At 38.8% G+C, this 21,255-nt stretch overlaps 1 protein-coding gene across 1 annotated transcript in view; it reads left to right on the forward strand.

Annotated features, from left to right (window-relative positions):
- Vps13D (vacuolar protein sorting 13D) overlaps positions 1-21,255 on the forward strand; it is a 1,260,195-nt gene that overhangs the window by 838,440 nt on the left and 400,500 nt on the right. Inside the window, exon 55 of the mRNA XM_090393926.1 lies at positions 3,861-4,014. Coding sequence (XP_090250052.1) covers positions 3,861-4,014 — 154 coding nt within the window. The remainder of the gene's footprint in view (positions 1-3,860; positions 4,015-21,255) is intronic.

A 21,255-nucleotide genomic window follows, 5' to 3' on the forward strand; every position in this document is an offset into this window, starting at 1 on the left:
TCCCACCACCAGACCTATTCTGAAAAATGTCTTCTGTATTAATTTTGTAAAAACCCTTCAGTGATTTGTATATCTCAATCATATCGCCCCTTTTCTGCCAGTCAACTAAATGGTAACCTGGTTTTCTTGGGAAAAGGGTATATCAGGAAGTGTTAAGAGAAGATTGAGCAAAGAAAAATTTCTTATTTAGTCTATGATGGCTGATCATGGCCTTATATAGTGGAACAATAATCTCTTAATTTATGCATGTCTACATCCTCTCCATCATTGCCATAATCATTATTATTATTATGGGCTACTCCATGGAGTCTTAGACTCAGTGAGGGAGCCATTAAACATTGTGCCAAGCACTATCCAACATTTGTGCAGGATCTATCATACTTTGCTTTAAACTCATTCACAGACATGGCCCCCACAACAGACTCTGGCAACCTATTCACTCATTCACCACTCTCCAAGCAAAATCTTTAGGGTGTTAGTTCTAACACCCTACACCCTTCCTACATACACTTTTGCTGAATTTCTCCAATCAGACTTGTTCTGAAAAATCTCCTCTGTATTAATCTTATAAAAACCCTTCAGTAATTTGTATGTCTCAAACATATTATGCCTTTTCCGTCTGCCAACCAATTTATGTAACCCACAAATCTTCAATCTGTTCTCGTATGGTTCATTCCATAGACCTGCTACCATCTTGGTCACTCGCCTCTGGATCCTCTCCACCTTCTTCATCACCAAGAAACCTAGGCAACCAGATCTGCACACAGTAGTCAAGTGGGGTCTTATCAAGGCTTGAGAAAGTGGTATAATACTGTATTTACTTGAATATAACTCGCCCTCACATATATCTCGCACCCTTGATTTTACTTTATGAAGAAAGATATTAAAAAGTTTTGCATATACCAACACATGAAAAAAGTTAAACTTTAAGAAATACATAGTGAATGTTGTTATGGCAGAAATAGAAAAAACTTTTGGATGTGAAGACTGATGTGGCCATTATTCCTGGTGGTTTTACACCTTGTCTTTAGTTGTTGGATGTATCAGACAAAACATTCAAGAACTATGTGCAAAAATTCTACATGGAGTGGATGATAGCTGGCAGCTACGACCTGACTCTGCAGGGAAGATTAAGAGGGCATCATTAGAAGTATTGTGCAACTGGATATTGAGAGCTTGGGATGATTTCACCAGAAATAATTTGCAGAGTTTTTTTTAAAAACTGACATCCCTAATGCTCTGAATGGAAATGAAGATGACGCTATTTGGGTAGATTGACAGTTGCTCTTGAGACCAGAAGCAACAATAGCAAATAGGAGATTCTTGGTAAGTCATATCCATTTTCAGTTTTTCATGGTGATCTTATGATTCCAAAATGATATAAGGACAAGCAATAATGAAACTATTTTTTTTATTTAATTACAGAAGCATTGTCTAAATATTCAAATATATAAAGTGCTGAAGGTGAGCAGCCGACCATGTAAATAATATTGATAATTAAAATTTAAATGCATTAATTTTATAAATAATGCAAGCAAATTATTTATTCATTCATATGGGGTCCCCCCCCCCTTCCTCCCCATCGGCTAGGGTGAGTTGAGCCCACTTAATGAGGGATTAAGTATTGTATTTTATGACTGTACATTCGTGTATACGGTCTCTCTCTTTCTCTAATTCTCTGTCTACACTCTGTTCATGGGGCCTGTTTGCCTGTCCGAAACACTCAAGTATCCGGATTTAAAAAAAAAAAAAAAAAAACTCTACCTTATGAGACTTCTAATTCACCTTTATTTGAAAAAGACCAGATAAACGTTCTTCACATCTTGGACAGGAATTGAACCCATGTCTTTCTGACCAAACAGCTTTGTCTATACTGACTGAGCTGCAGAAGCTCTATATGAGCAATTAAAATTATAATGAATACTGAGGATTTAATTATAAATGTCAATTTATTATTTTTTTCCTGAAAAACTTTAGTTTCTGAAAATCCTCTCATATATCTCGCACCACAATTTTTTAACTTTGATTTTGAGGAAAAAAGTGCAAGTTATATTTGAGTAAATATGGTAACCTACTTGTCAAAGCATTCTTCAGTAACCAAGTAATCTTATGAGCTGCTATAGCCACTTTTTATGTGCCCTCTATACTTGAACTCTCTATCCAGTAACACTCCCAAAATTCTGGCTTTGTCAATTTCCTGGAGTTCATTTCAATCAGTGTGGTATATAGCTGATAATCTTTTCACTCCAAAATGCATAACCTTTCACCTTGTCACATTAATCTGATATCCATACTCCTTTGCCCAGATTGCCAGTCTGTCCAAATCTTCCTCCATAATTTTAACATAATCTGTATAACTATTGCTCTACCCAATTTTGCATCATCAGCAAACACTGAACATTTCTTCTCAGATCCTTTCTTATATCATTAATGTACAAATTAAACAGTATCAGGCCAAGAACGCAGCCCTGTGGCATTCCAGTAGTCACAGTCCTTTGGTACTGATTCTCCTGAATAAACCACTCTCTGATATCTCTCCATCACCCAACTTGTTATCTACCTCACCAATCCTATATCCATCCCACTGTGCTGTAGTTTACTGATTAGAATTCCATATTGATTAGAATTAGTATTCAAAGGCCTTTGTTAAGTCCAGCAGTATCACTCTAAAATTAAAAATTAGGGGTCAAAAAAAAATCTGAGGAACGAATTATACATTTTCCCATAGGTTATTATATTCGATTAGTGCAATTTCGATTAATGCACCTGTTTTAAAGAACGCATTAGGTGCAATCGAGGGATTGCTGTACATTGTTATTTCCTGAAAAATTAAAAAAAAAAATAGTCTTTATGTACACTAATACTTGGGGTTTGAGAACGCTCGATCTAGTAATCACATGTGAGAATTTATTTATAAGCAATATAACTATGCTGCCGCTGACCTGGTGAGAGTGGTCGATGGGGAGGGTCAATATGGTTTTGTGAAGGGTCGGTCATGCCTCAGTAACTTGCTCACATTTTAAAATACAGTGTCAGATGAGTTGGATAAAAGTAATGGGCAAGTTACTGAGGCATGACCGACCCTTCACAAAACCATATTGCTCCCTCCCCCCCCCCCCCCATTCAGTATCCCATTTCGATCTATCCATTCCTGTATTTTGCTTTTGACGAACTTCTCGAGTACTTAGACAACAACTCATGATATGCTGAAATCGATCTTGGAGCCTCACTCAGAGGCTCCAAACTTTGGAACTGAGACCAAGATTAAACAATGTGGTTAAAGGTACCGACAATTCCCTAGCACCATCATGTAAAACTTGAGCTGGTATACTATCTAATCCCATAGCTGTATTCACATTAAGGTTGTGAAATATGCTATACACTGCCATTTCTTTTACCTCGGTTTCATTTGCCTATCTCTTTACTGCAATATCTCCGTTTGGAAGATATGCTTTTGTGTTCACTTAACAATTCTACTATTTTAACTGATTCAGTTACCTCCCTACCATTGGCATTCATTAAAATAATAAAATTAATCCTTTATCCAAGTGTGAGCAAACAAAGTTTGCACCTGAAAATATCTTCCCTCTCACCAGTCGGCAGAAGCATGGTTATATTGCTTATAAACAAATTCTCACATTCACTTCATATTATTTGGCATCTTTATTTTGTGTTTGATCATTGTCTTTCTTATCCTTGTTGATATCTATAAATGAAGTTAAAAGAAGAGAAAAAAAAAAACGAGAAATGTAGCTAATGTGAATTGATTGTCTATGCTTATTTAATATTTTAACCCTTTGTCATAGTATAATGTCTGTTATAATTCAGGTACTCATGATTTTAACTTCGTGTATTTCTAGTATGCAGAATCATTGCCAGCACGAATTGTTTTTTCTGTTACTTTGGAAAGCAATGCAAGTAAACTAATCACCATTAGATCTGCACTGCTGTTTGCTAATAATCTTAGTGATACAATGGAGCTTAGTCTTGAAAATAAAGGAATACAGCAAAAAGGTAAATACATTAATTTCGCATGATATTGATACTATTTGTGAACTGTTTTGCTTTGTTTTTGGTTATAGTTCATACCACCACTACAAAAAAATAAATAAAGGGCACAAAAGATGTAATCTTTTATTACTTTGCTGGAATATGTAATGCCTATTTCTAAAAATAAAATATGTTTTATCTATTACAAAAAAAATGCTTGCTGTCAGTTAAAATATTGTCTAAAAGCACTAATTTCCATTCCTATCATATATTATTCACATTTAAGAATGTAGATGGGTTTAGGGTTTCACCAGAGAAAACAGTTTTTTTTTGTTATTTTTTTTAGAAAAGGTACATCTTTCAAACACAGAATTAATATCTAAGAGAAATTATAATTCCAGTTGTTGTAAAGAAACATTTTGTTGCTCATATTCAATAAAAAAAATTAACATTTGTATCTCAGATATCATCTGAGTAAGAAGTGCCAGAGACCATTCAACAGCCTTTACATCCTTCCACCTAGTGCGATGATGCCTGACCTTCCAAGCATTTGTCTGATCAAAACTCAATTGTGGATCCTCTTGTCTTTGTTTCAAAAAAAAAAAAAAAAAAAAAACCTTCACGTGGCTAGGTGTTATCCACAATGAGGCATTCAGAACTTCATCTCATCCATTAGAAACATCACCTGTATTCCATCTTTATGTGACAGCAAATGAACCAACTTTCTTACTGATATTAGCATTTGTTTCTGGAGTATACAATACTCCAGAAACCCTTACACCATGCTTTTGTTCATGGGCATCTATTTTTTTTCCAAGTTAGGAAAACCTGTATAACATATATCAGGTTATCGTATATCACTTTGGTCTCTGAATGTCAAAGAATGACAAAACATAAACATGACAAAACAACTTAATACCTTATATACTTGCATTCTACTATTGAGTATCTCTGTGTGCAGGGAATTACCCTAACCCCCCCTTCTCCTCTTTTTGCCAACAGCTTATTAAAATAACAGCGAAGAATACTCAGACAAGTCAGAATCAGTGTTTTCTGTGGGTCTCCTATTGTCTTCCAAGACAATGTAATGTCTAATCATATTCATCTGGAATGCAATAACTATGCTGTAGTGCACACATTAAATTATGTTATGCTGAAATACTACTTCTAGAGCTGCATTATTTACATAGATTCATCATGCTTACTACAGTCTTCATGAAGTCAAGTACACCATCTGTATCAAGTGCTCTTTCAGAAAGCTTATATTCCTTGCCCACATTATTATTATTCATGACACCTCCAAGGAGTCAGAAGTCTCATCGCGGGAGGACACCTACTATACAACACTCCGCCTCCATTACTACACCAAACCTCTGCTACCAATCACCTACATTAACGCCATCTACTGCCCACCACCACCACAGCTAGTATTTTTGTCTGTAAATTGCGTGTGTTCTAAAGGGCCAATTTGTCTGTATGCAGGATGAAAAACTCAGGTTTCCAGGAGAAAAAACCTTGCTACCTCCTTATGAGATCGGCTAACTCACCTTCAATTGAAAAAGTCCATTTGTCAACTAAGAGAGAGTGAAAAAGAGCATTGAATATCCTTCATGCTCTATACTCTACAAATGGGGGTATGGATCAGTCTTCATTGCTTCTCCTTTATTATGTGCTTTGTTCAATCAAAGCTGGGTTATGGGTATTGAGTCTATTGTTCTTTGAGAGAGTGGAGAGAGAGAGAGAGAGTATCCTGTAGTGGTTGGTTTCTGTTTATTATAAAAGTATATGAATGGCTAATGGATCATTTCACAGATAGCCAGTTTGACGTTTTTATGTTGAAGCAAAATGAATCTACTCTGCTACTTCAATGGATATTACTGTTTCTTAATTATGCCTTAAAAACAAGGTCTCTTTTAAAAGGTCTTCTGTTGACCAGTGTTTTTTTCTCTGCATTGGTAAGTTCAATATTATGCACATCAGACTGCCATTCACCCCCTTTGGTATGCTTGTGATAGCAATTATGCAGGCTATTGGCATAAATGTTAACAGTGTCGCTAGCACTAAACATTACATCATTCCTTTACACATGGCAGGTTTGCACTCCATTTTGAAACATGTCACTTTATCAATTACAGAAATATCATTCTTCATCATTTGTCTACCTGCAAGTGTTTAATGTGCACAGAGTAGCCCACTCTAAATTCTTCCTCATCTATACTGATGGATATGAGACCTCTGTTGATTATGCTACTGTGTTTCCTGACATTACTTTATCCATTCTGATCCCACTTGATTTATTATTATCATCATGTGACACCTCCAGTGTGTCCAAAGACTCATCGAAGCAGGGCACCTACTCTGCAACTCTCTGTCTCCACCACTCAGTTCACCAACGCCATCTACTTCATACTCATCACATTAACATTACATATTTGTTGTGATTACTTGCATATTATTGCACTGTTGAGTTTATTATTATTATTCATGACACCTCAAAGAAGTCCTAAGACTCATTGCTGGAGGACATCTACTATACAACCATCTCCACCATTACACCGAACCTCTACTACCAATCATCTCCATCAACACCATCCACTGCCCACCACCACCACAACTGTTTTTATTGTAAAGACTTGTACATTCAGGTCAATAAAAAGTAAATTTTGTTTATAAATACTGAATACTCCCAGTGGTGTTTCAATGGTCATAGCAAATAAGACTAATCAGTCTGATTACGTCAATTATAGATATACCAGGAGTGGTAATGAAGGTATTTGGAAAGTATGTTAAAAGTAGAACTCAGGAATGGATGGATATGAAATGATAATCATGGAAGGTGGCATAGGTTTTGAATTATAGATCTTGTCTTTGTCTCAGGTCTGGCTTAGTCCCGAAGGCGTGGAAAGAGGGGAAAATAGTTCCACTGCATAAAGGAGGATCCAAGACTATGGTTGCAAATTACCGACCGATCAGCATATCAGGAGTCGTTGTCAAGGTCTTGGAGAAAGTAGTCAAGGGAAAAATACAGGAATGGATTGATGAAAATGAGATACTGTACAGAGGACAGCATGGCTTTGTGAAGGGTAGATCATGCCTCAGTAACTTGCTCAAGTTTTATAACAGGGTGACGGCTGAACTGGATAAGGGAAATGGGTTTACAGTGATACTGCTGGACCTGGCAAAGGCGTTTGACAGGATACCACATGGAATTCTAATCCGTAAACTACAACATATGGGAATGGATATAGGGTTGGTGAGATGGATAGCTGGGTGGTTGATGGAGAGATATCAAAGAGTAGTTTATTCAGGAGTGGAGTCCAAAAAACGGCCTGTGACTAGTGGTGTGCCACAGGGTTCTGTTCTTGGACCACTGCTGTTTAATCTGTTCATTAACGATATAGGGAATGGTCTAAGTGGGACAGTTCATTTGTTCGCTGATGATGCAAAGTTGGGTAGGGCGATAGTGAATGCAGAAGATGTCAAAGTCTTGCAAGATGACTTAGATAGATTGGAGTTCTGGACTAAGGAGAATGGATGTCAATTTAATGTGACAAAATGTAAGGTTATGCATTTCGGAGTGAAATGATTAGCAGCAGTATACCACATTGGTGGAACTATACTCCAAGAGATTGATGAGGCCAGGGACTTGGGAGTGTTGGTGGATAGGGAGATGAAGTTTAGGGGGCACATTGCGAAAGTAGCTAAATCAGCTCATCAACTCACTTGGTTGTTGAAAAATACCTTGACGAGCAGAGAAAAACAAGTTATTGTACCTCTGTACCGAGCCCTGATAAGACCTCATCTCGACTACTGTGCCCAGATTTGGTCACCTCGGTTCCTTCTTGATGGGGAGGAGGTTGAGAGGATCCAGAGGCGAGTGACTAAGATGATAGCAGGTCTATGGAATGCACCATATGAGAACAGGTTGAAGATTTGTGGGTTGCAGAAACTAGTTGATAGGCGAAAAAGGGGAGATATGATTGAGACATTCAAATTGCTAAAAGGATTCTATAGGATTAATTCAGATGATATTTTTGACATCAGAACTGGTAGTGGGAGAACTAGGGGACACCCATGGAAGCTGGGCAAGAGCGTGGTTAGCAGGGGTGTTAGAGCTGGGTTCTCTACTTTTAGAGTGGTAAATGAGTGGAATAAGCTGCCAGAGTCTGTTGTGGGTGCTATGACAGTGAGCGAGTTCAAGGCAAGGTATGATAGGTACTGTGAGAATGTTGAACAGCTGTGTGAACATGATGTTTAGGGCCTTCCTCGATGAGTCTAAGGACTCCTGGAGTAGCCCGTGGTAATAATAATAATAATAATAATAATAATAATAATTTACTCACTTTCTATAATACAGTGAAAATGATATACCAGCTCTATCAATATATACTGGAGCATATATGGATACAGTTGGTAATATTGATGACAGGATGACTGTTAGATTGACATCACAGATCCATACAGCAGAGCGATCACATAGCATGTAGGTTACCTTGTTTGCCAAAATGGCTTCCTACTTATCGTTACCACTGTTTTATTTGTATATTAATAATATTGCTGACAATGATAAACTAGGGAGGAGAGCATTTAATAAGATGTTTTGGAGATCTCTTCAATAGACTGGTAGTATTGGCAAAGGGTTGTTGGTTGCCAATTCAGTATGGCCACATGTTTGGTGATGCAATTTTGGATGAAAGGATCAAACTGTGTATTTATAGGAGGGACTACTGTAAATTAATGGATCAAAAGATGGAAGTTTTGCATAGAACAGGGAGTTGTTCAGATGGTGTGCGAAAATATGAAAAATGGTTCCAAGTATTCGATGATAAAGCAAACACAACCGGATGAGCAGTTTTAGCCACTTTTGCTATGTTCTTCCTAAACTTTAACTCCTTATCCACTAACACTCCTGAGTCTCTGGCTTTGTCAATTTCCTGGAGTACAATTCCACCAATCTGGTATACAGCTGGTAATCTTTTCATCCCAAAATAGGATGAAAAGATTGCCAAAATGGTAATCTTTTCATCCCACATCAAACTGACATTTTTCAAAGAAAAATGTCAGTTTAACGTGGCATAATCTTACACTTTGCCACATTAAACTGACATTTTTCTTTGCGAATGTGCCAGTCTATCCAAATAAACAAAATTTTGGTCTTCAATATTAACTGTTGCTCTACCCAACTTTGCATCATCGGCAAATAATTGAACAATTCCTCTCAGATCCTTTCCTATATTATTAATGAATGAATTAAACAGTAGCAATTCAAGAACCCTGCAGCACAACACTAGTCACAGATTCCTTCTTTTGGACTCTATTCCTGAATAAACTACTCTCTGACATCTCCATCAGCCATCCTCTTATCCAACTCACTAACCCTATATCCATCCCCATGTGCTGCAGTTTGCTGATTAGAATTCCATGTGGTATTCTGTCAAAGGCTTTTTTCAAAGTACAGCAGCATCACTGAAAACCCATTATCTTTATCCAACTCATCTGTCACTGTGTTATAAAATTTGAGCAAGTTATTGAGCATGACCTACCCTTCACAAAACTATGCTACCCCCCCCCATACAATAACCCATTGCATCACTCCATTCCTGTATTTTTCTCTTGACCAACTTCTCAAATACTTTGACAACAATTACTGATATGCTAATCAGTCGGTAATTTACTACATCAGTCTTGACGACTCCTTTATGTAATGGAACTATTATTCCCCCTCTTTCCACCCCTACGGAACTAATCCAGAGCTGAGATTTAGAATAAACAATATGGTCAAGGGCACTGACAGTTCACTCACTGCTTCACGTAAAGCTTAATATATTCATATTAAGGTTCTGTAATATGCTATACACCTCCATTTCATTTACTCGGTTCTTGTATAAGCCTTTGGCTTTCTCATTTCTGCAATATCACCACCTGGATGATATACTCTTGTGAAATGTTCACTTAGTAATTTTACCATTTTGACTGATTCGGTTACCTCCCTACCATCAGCATTACTTAAAATCATTCTGCCATATACAGTACATTCTTTCTTGCAGCATATCAAAAGAATTATTGGGGATTCTCTTTAGCCTGCATTGCTAACTTTCTTTCATAATCTGCGTTTGCCTTTCTTACCACAGCTGGTCACCTTTCTCCTTAAATTCCCTCCGCAATTTTTTTTTTTTTTTTTTTTTTCTCTCAACTCCAGCTTAATCTTCTTCTTCTTCTGCAGCTTTATGTGGAGGAGACTCATTATAAACAGTGACCCCACTTAAGTGGGGTCACTGTTTAAAATGAGTCTCCTCCACACCTTCCTGTCTTGGGCTGTCACCACATCCAAGTTCTTCATTCTCAAGTCCTCTTCTAGCAGCTCCCTCCATCTCTTCTTTGGCTGCCCACGCTTCCGCCTTCCTTGCACATCCATCTGCAAGACCCTTCTTCTAACATATTCATCCTTCCTCCTCATCACATGACCAAACCATCTCAACCTTGCCTCCTGTATTTTTGCTCCTAAGTTCGTAACTTTCACTGTTCTCCTGACATAGTCATTTCTCAGACGATCCTTTCTGGTCACACCGCACATCCATCTAAGCATTCTCATCTCTGCTACTTCCATCCTGCTGATGTTATTTTTCCTCAGGGCCACAGTTTCTATAGCATATGTCATAGCTGGCCTCACTACTGTCCTATAGATTTTGCCTTTCAGATTGATCAGCACCCTCTTATCGCATAACACTCCAGCCATCTCCCTCCAGTTCCTCCAACCCACTTGTATCCTGCATCCCACTTCCTTCTCAGCTCCTCCATCTTCTTCCACTGTTGAACCTAAGTATCTAAAGTCTCTCACCTTCCTGATGACATTTCCTTCCAGCTCCAGATCTGGCTCCTGTCCACCGCCCACTGTGCAACACATTCTCTGTCTTACTTCTGCTCAATCTCATCCCTCTCTCTTCCAGTACTTTTCTCCATCTTTCCAGTTTAGTTCCCGCTTCTTCTCTTGAATCTGCACACAGCAAGATGTCATCTGCATACAACATTGTCCGAGGTGCATCTTCTCTCACCTCCTCTGTTACCACCTCCATCATAATATTAAACAGAAACGGACTTAATGCTGACCCTTGATCCAAGCCAACTGTTACTTGAAAACTTTCTGTCTGTCCCAGACAGGTCCGAACACCTGTCTTCACATTTCTGTACATTTCCCGCAACAACCTGACATATTTCTCCGGCACCTTCTCCTTCAGACCTCCAGACTTCTTGCCTTGGCACTCTATCACACGCTTTCTCCAGATCAATAAATGCCAGATGTAGCTCCCTTTGTTTCTCTCGATACTTTTCCATCATCTGCCGTAACCCAAAGATAGCATCTGTTGTTGATCTACCAGGCATGAAGCTAAATTGTTCCTTTGCAATCTCCACCTCCTTCCTCAATCTTCCATCAAGAAACCGTTCTAGGATTTTCATTGTGTGGGACATCAACTTTATTCCTCTGTAATTTTTACAGTCTTGTGCATCCCCTTTACTCTTGTAGATGAGGACAAGAGTACTCTCCCTCCATTCCTCGGGTATATTTTCCTGTTGGCAAACTTTCATGAACAGGTCAATTCCCTCTTCCCCCAGTGCCTTCCATGCCTCCACTGGAATTCTGTCGGGGGCCCACCAATTTTCCATTCCTCATCCTCTTCATGGCCTCTGTCACGTCCACTCTACTGATGTTCTGCACCATCCCCTCAGAAGGCTGCTCATCTCCTCTGTGAGTCCTTGCATTTTCCTCATTCAAAAGTCCCTGAAAGTATATTTTCCATCTGTTTCTTATGTCCACATCCTTCCATAATACTCTTCCTTCAGCGTCTTTGATCTGCCTCACATGTAAGATGTCCTTTGGTGCTTTATTTCTACATTTCGCTAGTTGGTAAATTTTTCTCTGTCCTTCCTTTGTTTCTAATTGATCATACAGATCTTGATATGCCATGGCCTTCGCCTGTGTCACAACTCTCTTGGCTTTTTGCTTTCTATCTCTGTACACCTCTCTGTCCTCTTCCACTCTTGACTCATCCCACGTCTGCTTTGCCTTCCTCTTAGCTGCCATTGCCACTTGTACATTATTATTCCACCACCAACCCTCCTTCTGGTCTCTAATGATGATATTTATTCATTTAACTCTTACGTGATTTGCTCTCCTGACCTAGGTATGCAGTCTGCCATTACCTCTCTCAAACACTACTTGACCACTTTCCATGCACTATCAACATCTAGCCCTTGCAGTTTTACATGCCATAGCACAATCCAAGCAATCTCCTAAGCTTATCATACTTGCCAGCCCCGTAATTGCACATACACTGTCTTAACTGAAAATTCCACACATTTAGCTACCTCCCAGGTTAAGACGATATGATCTCTCACCAATTGGTGGCAACGTGGTCATATTTATTATGACAAATTCTTAGATTCAATTACTAGATCGAGCACTCTCAAACCCCATGTAATTATCCTTTAGTTACTGCATAAAATATATTTCCTTCCTCCCATGTGTCCTCTTCTCCTTCCAATCTATGTTCTCATAGTTGAAATTAACATAATAATCATCTGTCCTCCACTCATTGAATCTATTTACCAATGCATACTATTTCCATCTTTTCCATCTCCTGGTCTACAGCAGCATCCAACTGTATATTTTATTCTGCTGATCTCAATCTCACACTTAAAATGTGCCTCAAATGTGCTATTTTCACTGGCCTGTGAAAATAGCACATTTGAGGCACATTCTCCTATCTTTGGTTGCAGTTCATTGGCTATCATCAATTGCACTCACCCCCCCCCCCATTTTTTATCTTTATCCTCCTTGAACACACTATACCCTTTACATTCTATCCCACTAACTATATTACTTTATGTTAGCAATGGCTCATAATGCCATCTCAAGTGATGATGTAAAGCTGAGCCAGGAACTTGAATGCTATTCTAATCAAAATGGTTATAGTATTAAACTAGTCTTTAACACTTACAAATTACACCCAGAGTAGCATTAAGTGATAAAGAAAATTTCACTGTTGTTTGAAATTACTGTCACTTTATATCACCATCATTATCAATTTCCTGATATGTACCCTCAAGGCGGTGTACATGCCACTATGACAATAATACACAATTAAGTTTACATCATTTTTAAACTCCTATCAGCAGTTTTCCTTCAAATTAGTCTATTACTAGTCAGCATTTTAGTCAGATCTAACATTTTGGTCCTCTAAGCTTCTGACTGAATAATCAACCTAGATCTTGGTCTTCTGCTCTGCTAGATTTTCCTCTTCTATTCTATAATAAATTTAGTTTAATCCTTTATCCAAGTGTAAGCAAACAAAGTTTGCACCTGAAAATATCTTCAGGACTGACGTAAGGTGGTGGAACACCAGGTAACTCCGAGCAAAGGTTGACCAAACTTTCATCACTCCTTGTCTCAGTAGCTCCCATAATGCAAAGCACATCTCCTTGCAGACATGTATACTGCTATGCATTAAGGGAGGAGCCTCTATCCAGACCAGTTTTGACCTTGATTGAGGACCGGTTTTGACCGCTGGCCACTACGAGACCGGTTTCGACCTCTCCTATTGCTTCTGCCTTAGTATCTCCACGTTTGGGTCTGGCTCCCACCAACGAGACCTCAATAAAGGTCAAAACCAGTCTGGGTAGTGTCCCTTCCCTTAATGCATAGCAGTATACATGTCTGTAAGGAGATGTGCTTTGCATTATGGGAGATACTGAGACAAGGAGTGATGAGAGCCTGGTTAACCTTTGCTTGGAGTTGCCTGGTGTTGCACCACCTTACCTCAGTCCTGAAGATATTTTCAGACACAAACTTTGTTTGCTTACACTTGGATAAAGGATTAAACTAAATTTATTATAGTCTAACCAAATTCAAAATAAACTTCCAGCATCTTTCTCTAAATCCCGAGTAATTCAATAACAAGGTGGTACACCTGTTGGCTACTTGTATGGGTAAATATGACCTCTCCTATTGCTTCTGCCTTAGTATCTCCACGTTTGGGTCTGCCTCCCACTGACAAGAAAACCGGTCTGGATAGTGGCCCTTCCCATAATGCATAGCAATATACATGTCTGCAAGGAGATGTGCTTTGCATTATGGGAGATACTGAGACAAGGAGTGATGAGAGCCTGGTCCACCTTTGCTCAGAGTTGCCTGGTGTTGCACCACCTTACCTCAGTCCTGAAGATATTTTCTGGCACAAACTTTGTTTGCTGACACTTTGATAAAGGATTAAACTAAATTTATTATAGTCTAACCAAGTGCAAAATAAACTTGCAACATCTTTCTCTAAATGCAGAGTAATACAATAATAAGGTGGCACACCTGTTCGCAACTTGTATGGGTAAATATGACCTCTCTTATTGCTTCTGAAAGAGTGTTCACTGTGTTTCTACTTTTAGCATTAGATGAGTGAATGAGTGTTGACTACTATAATGCAAGTATGATGTGAAACTTTGGTTTTGCAGTGTAGCTGCTAGACTAAGTAGCAGAGACGCGATTATAGTTTTTAAATTATATACAAGAACAGCAGGTTAACATCACAGGTAAGTGGACTGTAATTGGGCGATTCAATAGGTCTAACTGCCGTTGGAGTCACCATTGTTGATTAATTACTAAAAGCAACTGAATCGTAGGCTCACTGCCTCACGTTGTTGAGGGGTTTCCTGGAATTATGTAAGAGCTATAATGGTTCCACCATCATAGCTCTTACATAACTCCAGCAGACTCCCGATTGGTATGGAAGATATCAAGGAACAAATTAAGATTATAAACAAGGAGGAGTCATTAGAAGTTTTAAAACTTATCATGGCAAAGTTTGAGGCTGACTGGCTGGGTTATTTAAAGTCTAACCAAGATCTAATCTAAAGTCTAATCACATACTCCTGTATGCCCAAACAAATGATCCAGAAGTAGAGGATGAAGAAACCCAAGGGGAATTCATAACTGTTCCACCATCTAAAAAACCCCATCATAACAACTCACAAGAAGAGCACTCCAACAAACGTCGAAGAACAGCAGTCGATCTTATGGAGGATGACTCACCCATACAGGACGTGCGAAAAAACTTGGAGAAAGTCCTTCCAGTTATTCTTCAGGACAAGGAGAAATGGATTTCTGTCATATCAGCCCTTAGGGAGCAAAACATCACATACTCCTGGGCAAAAAACTTGGATGTGGGACTCAAAATTCAGCCAGCCACTGACTACAGGCAGATGACAAGGCTACTAGACACCAAAAATCTTCCTTATCATACATTCGCTTTACTGAGTGAAAAGACCTTAAAGGTGGTAATATGTGGAGTCACAGAAGGAATCACTCCAGAAGAAATCCCAGCTGATTTAAGCAACCAGAGCCTGACCCCAATCAAAGTAAGTAGGATGCTCTGGTCTGATAAAAGGCCAATGCCTTTAGTACTCGTGGAGATTGATAACACCCAGAAGAAAATATATGAGCTGATTCTAAGGCTAGTAATTCTAAGGCTGCTCTCTGCAGCCTTAGAATTACTACGGAACCTCTAAGAAAGAGAGCATCAGCAGGACAGTGCCACAGATGTCAGCGGTTTGGGCATGCCCAAAAGCTATGCCAGTCCAACTTCAGGTGCTTAAAATGTGGTGAAGGCCACCAGACCATCATATGCACCAAGCCAAGATCTACGCCAGCTAAGTGCGCAAACTGCGGAGGGCCTCACCCCGCCAACTATAAAGGATGCATAGCACACCCAAAGAACCATGGGTTTCCCAAAACCGCTCAGCCATCACCCAGCAGTGACACCCCAGGCAACTGTGCAGATCACCATCCAGTTCAAATAACCTCCACCTTGACAGCTCAGAAAGGAAATCAACCTGAAACCAGGACCAAAACGTGTGCCGAGGCTGGCTGCACGATCCAAGAATACTTCCTCCAACGAATTTACAAACTCCAACCTTGCATCATTTCTAACTGCCTCACTAGCTACCATGCTTCAGGAATTCAGCAAAACAAATCCTACGCCATTCTCCGTGAAGAAATTCCTTCAAGGTACCCATTCCATTCTGACAGCCCTCAATCATGAGCAATAGGAAATATAAACCTAACTCGCTTACCATAACTGCATGGAATGGAAATGGATTGAACAACAAAATCCTTGAACTACAAGAGTTCACTCACAGATATACTCCTGATATAATTCTAGTAAATGAAACACATCTCAGACCAGCTAATAACCCTAAATTATGGAACTACGCTATGTACAGAACAGACAGACTCACTGCCAGTGGAGGAGGCACAGCCATATTCATTAAAAACTACATAAGCCACAATACCACAATGTACTGTCCAATCCATAAACCAAGAACCTAGAGATAACAGGCATTGAAGTCCATACAAACAATGCTGGCAGTATCAAAATCTATGCAGTATACAACCCACTCAGCATTCCATTACTGGTATCTGACTTGGACTCCATTCTCGGCTCCACAGACTCTATCATCAAGGCTGGAGATTTCAATGCCAAGCATTCAGCTTGGTATAGCTCCACAATCAATGACAAAGGCCGCACCCTAAACCATTACTCAATGCAAAATTTCTATTGTTATAGCCGGACCCACAGAGCCCACTCATCACAGTCCAAATGGAAGATCAGACGTACTGGACATCGCAGTCCTTAGAAACATCAGATACCAATACCATCTGGAAATGTTAAACGAATTATCATCTGATCACAACCCCATTCTGCTCAAGCTCAGTACACAAGAACAGTTCTCTCCTCCACACTCCTTTATATCATGGGAAAAGCTCTCCTCTCCCACACCCATCATCCATAACAAAGAGGAGATAGATATAGCTGTCAACAACCTCACTTACCAAATTAAAAAAGCACTAGCTTCAGTCACACAAACCACAGTTTTTCATTCCAGTGGTCGGATCCCTGAGGAAATTATGGACCTGATCAGGCTGAAAAACAGAGCCAGAGAGGTACCATAACACAAAAGCCCCACAAGATAAAACAACTTTGAATAATTTAAATAGACAAGTCCGGGAAGCTCTACAAAAACATCGAAATCAAGATTGGGAAACCAAACTGAACAATCTGAACCCAGAGGATAACTCCATCTGGAAATTCTTGAGAACCCTCCGTACTAAAAGGCAACTCATACCCCCAATTCAGACCAAGAAAGGAGCAGCTCCCACTGACCAAGAAAAAGCAGAAGCTTTGGTTGACGATTTGGAAACTCAGTGTAACCCCTCTTATGAGAATTTAAACATCAGTCTAATCTACAAGATTCACTGCAGAGTCAGACAGGTTGTAACAGAACAAAAAGAAATGGCAGAACTCATCACACCCACTTCTCCAGCAGAAGTTATAAATATTATAACCCACTTGAGTAACAACAAGGTTCCAGGCTCAGACAGAATCACATCAAATTACTCCCCAGAAAAGCCATTGTGCACCTAGTCAATATTATCAATGCAATAATCAGATTCAAATATTTTCCCTTAGCATGGAAAACGGCTGACATCACACCAATCAAAAAGATTGGAAAAAACCCTCAACTCCCCGAAAGCTACAGACCTATCAGCCTACTGTCCACCCTAGGTAAGGTTGTAGAAAAATTCATCCTTACAAGGCTTCAATCAGCAACAGATAAACTAGATATTATCCCTAATGAACAGTTTGGATTCAGGAAAAAACCATAGCACCACACATCAGATACACCGACTGGTTGAATTTTTCATCACAGGTTTCAACTGGAACCTCCACACTGCTGCGGTCTTTATTGATGCTCTGAAGGCTTTTGACAAGGTGTGGCACCAGGGTCTTCACTACAAACTCATCAAATTTAACATGCCAACTAATCTAATAAAAATCATAGATAGTTACCTTAAAGACAGATTCATGCAAGTAAAAATAAATGAAACCGTATCAACCAGACACAAGATCCTTGCAGGTGTGCCGCAGGGTTCTCTTCTGGCTCTCCTGCTGTTCTTTTCTATTTACACAGCTGATTTTCTATCTACACAGCTGATATTCCACAAAATCCAAGTTCAACAATCACAGCATTATATGCGGATGATACTGCTTTATTAGCAAGATCTCTCAGTCCCAAACTAGCTATCAAAAGACTCCAAAACAGTATTCACACATTGTAGAAATGGCTGATGAACTGGAGGATCCAAACAAATCGACTGAAGAGTTCAGCCATCCTGTACACCAAAAAGAGGTTTCAGACCAAGGAAGACATACACCTGCTAGGTGTCAAGATCCCATGGTAGAATGAAGTCAAATATCTCAGTGTCATACTGGACAAAAACTCCAATTCACCAATCATATAAAACACATAAACTCAAAGACATGCAGAGCAATTGCCCAGCTCTACTCCATGATCAACAGAAGAAGTAAATTGGATATCCGGAACAAACTACTCATATACAAGATGGTAATACGTGCGGTCATCACTTACGCATCTCCTCCATGGAACCACACCTTGAACTCGAATATTCAAAAACTGCAGAGGATACAGAACAAATGCCTGAGAATGATTCTGGATGCCCCATGGTTTATCAGAAACTCCCAGATTCACTGAGAAGTCAATACTCCCTACATCGTATCCTTCCTCCATGATCTAGCAGCAAATTTCTTCACCAAGACAAACAATCATCCAAACCTGCTGATCAAGCAAGCTTCAGACTACAATGAAACATAATTCTACAAATACTAAAGACCAAGTCAGTTCTATGCTCAGCTGAACACAGCTAATCTCATTGGCCTTCTTGGGCAAGCTTAATGCTCAATAACTCTCCACTCAAAGAACTCCCCCTCAGACAAAGGGGAATATGAAAAGCAGTTATGCTTCACCCATCAAGTCAGCAATGTTCTACCTTAGTATCTCCACGTTTGGGTCTGCCTCCAACTGACGAGACCTCAATAAAAGTTGAAACCGTTCTGGTTAGTGGCCCTTCCCTTAATGCATAGCAGTATACATGTCCGCAAGGAGATGTGCTTTGCATTATGGGAGATACTGAGACAAGGAGTGATGAGAGCCTGGTCCACCTTTGCTCCGAGTTGCCTAGTGTTGCACCACCTTACCTCAGTCCTGAAGATATTTTCAGGTGCAAACTTTGTTTGCTTACACTTGGATAAAGGATTAAACTAAATTTATTATAGTCTAACCAAGTGCAAAATAAACTTCGAACCTCTTCTATTCTGTTTAAGTGACCATGCATACCACCTTAGATTAGCCCTGCTCACACATTCTTGAATGCTAACAATATCAAATTCCTTCTAATATCTTCATTTTTAATATGGTTCTGCTACAGGTGCAATTTAATCAGATCCCTTGTTTCAAAATTCTCATATCTGTTGTCTCTAATCTTAGTGCTTTATTTCTCACCCACATTCTCAGATCCATAACTTAAAACTGGTTTGAATACCGCCTTGTATACTGCTAGTTTAGTATTTTGACTAATTTCTCTCTCATTTGATATAAATTTATTCAGCTAGTTCTCCACTATACTAGCTTTACTTATTATATTGTCTGTTTCCATATTTAATTTGCCATCTTCAGTAAAAACTGTGCCTAAATAACTGAAGTATTTTAATTGTTCTATAGGTTTTCCATTGAGAATGCAGGTGAAATTTTCTTCATTTCTACCTATTTTCATAGTTCTTGTATTTTTTCATGCCAAATTTGTTATTGCTGTTATTCAGTTTAGTTAAAGAATCCTGGAGACTTGTTGTGGATGTGTTTAGGAATGCAAAAATATCAAGAGCTAAGTTTGATATCGTTGTTTCTAATATCAGGTTTAATGTCCCTTTCTTTCATCCAGTCCATATGGATAATGAATAAGAGTGGACATAGTGTGCACCCTTATCTTACACCTGATTTTACTCTGTACGTTGTGTCAAAATCATGACTGAAAAAGCAGCCAATTTTTTAAACAACCCAAGATAGTATTTGCCTTCATTCCTTTAACCACACAAACAATGATGCATGTTCACATAACAGTATTAATTATAACTATATATACATAAGTGTTTGAGAATAAAATGAGTTGATAGTTAAATGAGTAGCTATTTAAGAGTTCTGTAAAAATCTCTAGCAACTTCTAGATATATTGTTTGTGTTAATAAAAATCCTGATGTGGCTTTTGTTATGTTTCAGAAGTTAAAATACACATATTCAGCCAACTCTGATTATAGCATATGCTGTTGTAACAAACAACCCTATATAACATTGTGGAAATAACACCCCTCTATGTGTAGTGCTATTCTAAAGAAAATTCCCTATATGAAATTTACTAAAAGTATTTTAGGTGTGAGATTCATTTCATTTGCCCAGTGTGAGATCACTGCTCTGCTTACTGGAGACCTACAGTGGTTTGAAAAAGTTCCATATTTGGTCTCTAGAGTAGGGTTCCGGTATATCTACATATAACAGTAAAACATAACAATAAAATACATTAAATAAATCTAATAAATAAATTTTAAGAAATACAAACAAAAAAATATTATTTTGGTAACTTCCATGGAGTCAGCAGACTCACCGTGGGAGGCCCATTCAACCAGCAGCATGTCTATCATAATGAGCTTTGAAGTTAAATGCCCTACCTATTTGCATTCACAATGCACTCTGGCAATGCATTCCACTCACTAACAACTCTCCACATAAAAAATCTTTTCCTCACAGCTTTTTCCACCACATGTTTATACAACTTCCAGGGATGGCTTCTCCTTCTTCCCATCTTAACATCCACTCTTTTCATAATATCTTCTTAATCTGATACAATTCTTTATCTAACTTGAAGGTATCCATCATATCTCCTCTTTTCCTCCTATCCATCAACCTCTATAGTCCACACTCCCTCAAATGCTCTTCATAACAAACACTCTAGGGTCCTGACATCACTTTGGTCAATTATTTTTGGACTCTATCTAGTGTTTCCACATCACTATAAAAACTAGTTCACTAAATCTGAGCACAGTAGTTCATTTGTGGTGTGACCAATGCCTTATATATAATACAATATACAGTCTTTGCAACACATGCGATGTGTCCTCAGAACTTCAGTCCACTGTCTACCATCACTCCAAGATCCCAAATCTCATCCACTTCCTGAAGTACAGCTTCACAAATATACAGTACATAGCCTTATATCTCTGTATCGCAAAGTGTAACACCTTGCATTTATTAATATTACAACTGCAATCCCACTCATTTGTCCAAGCTAAAAGTCTGTTCAAATCTTCCTGT

Source organism: Typopeltis vanoorti, chromosome 6, assembly GCF_054136105.1.
Source record: "Typopeltis vanoorti isolate ZY-2024b chromosome 6, IOZ_Tvanoo_1.0, whole genome shotgun sequence".
Taxonomy (NCBI): domain Eukaryota; kingdom Metazoa; phylum Arthropoda; class Arachnida; order Uropygi; family Thelyphonidae; genus Typopeltis; species Typopeltis vanoorti.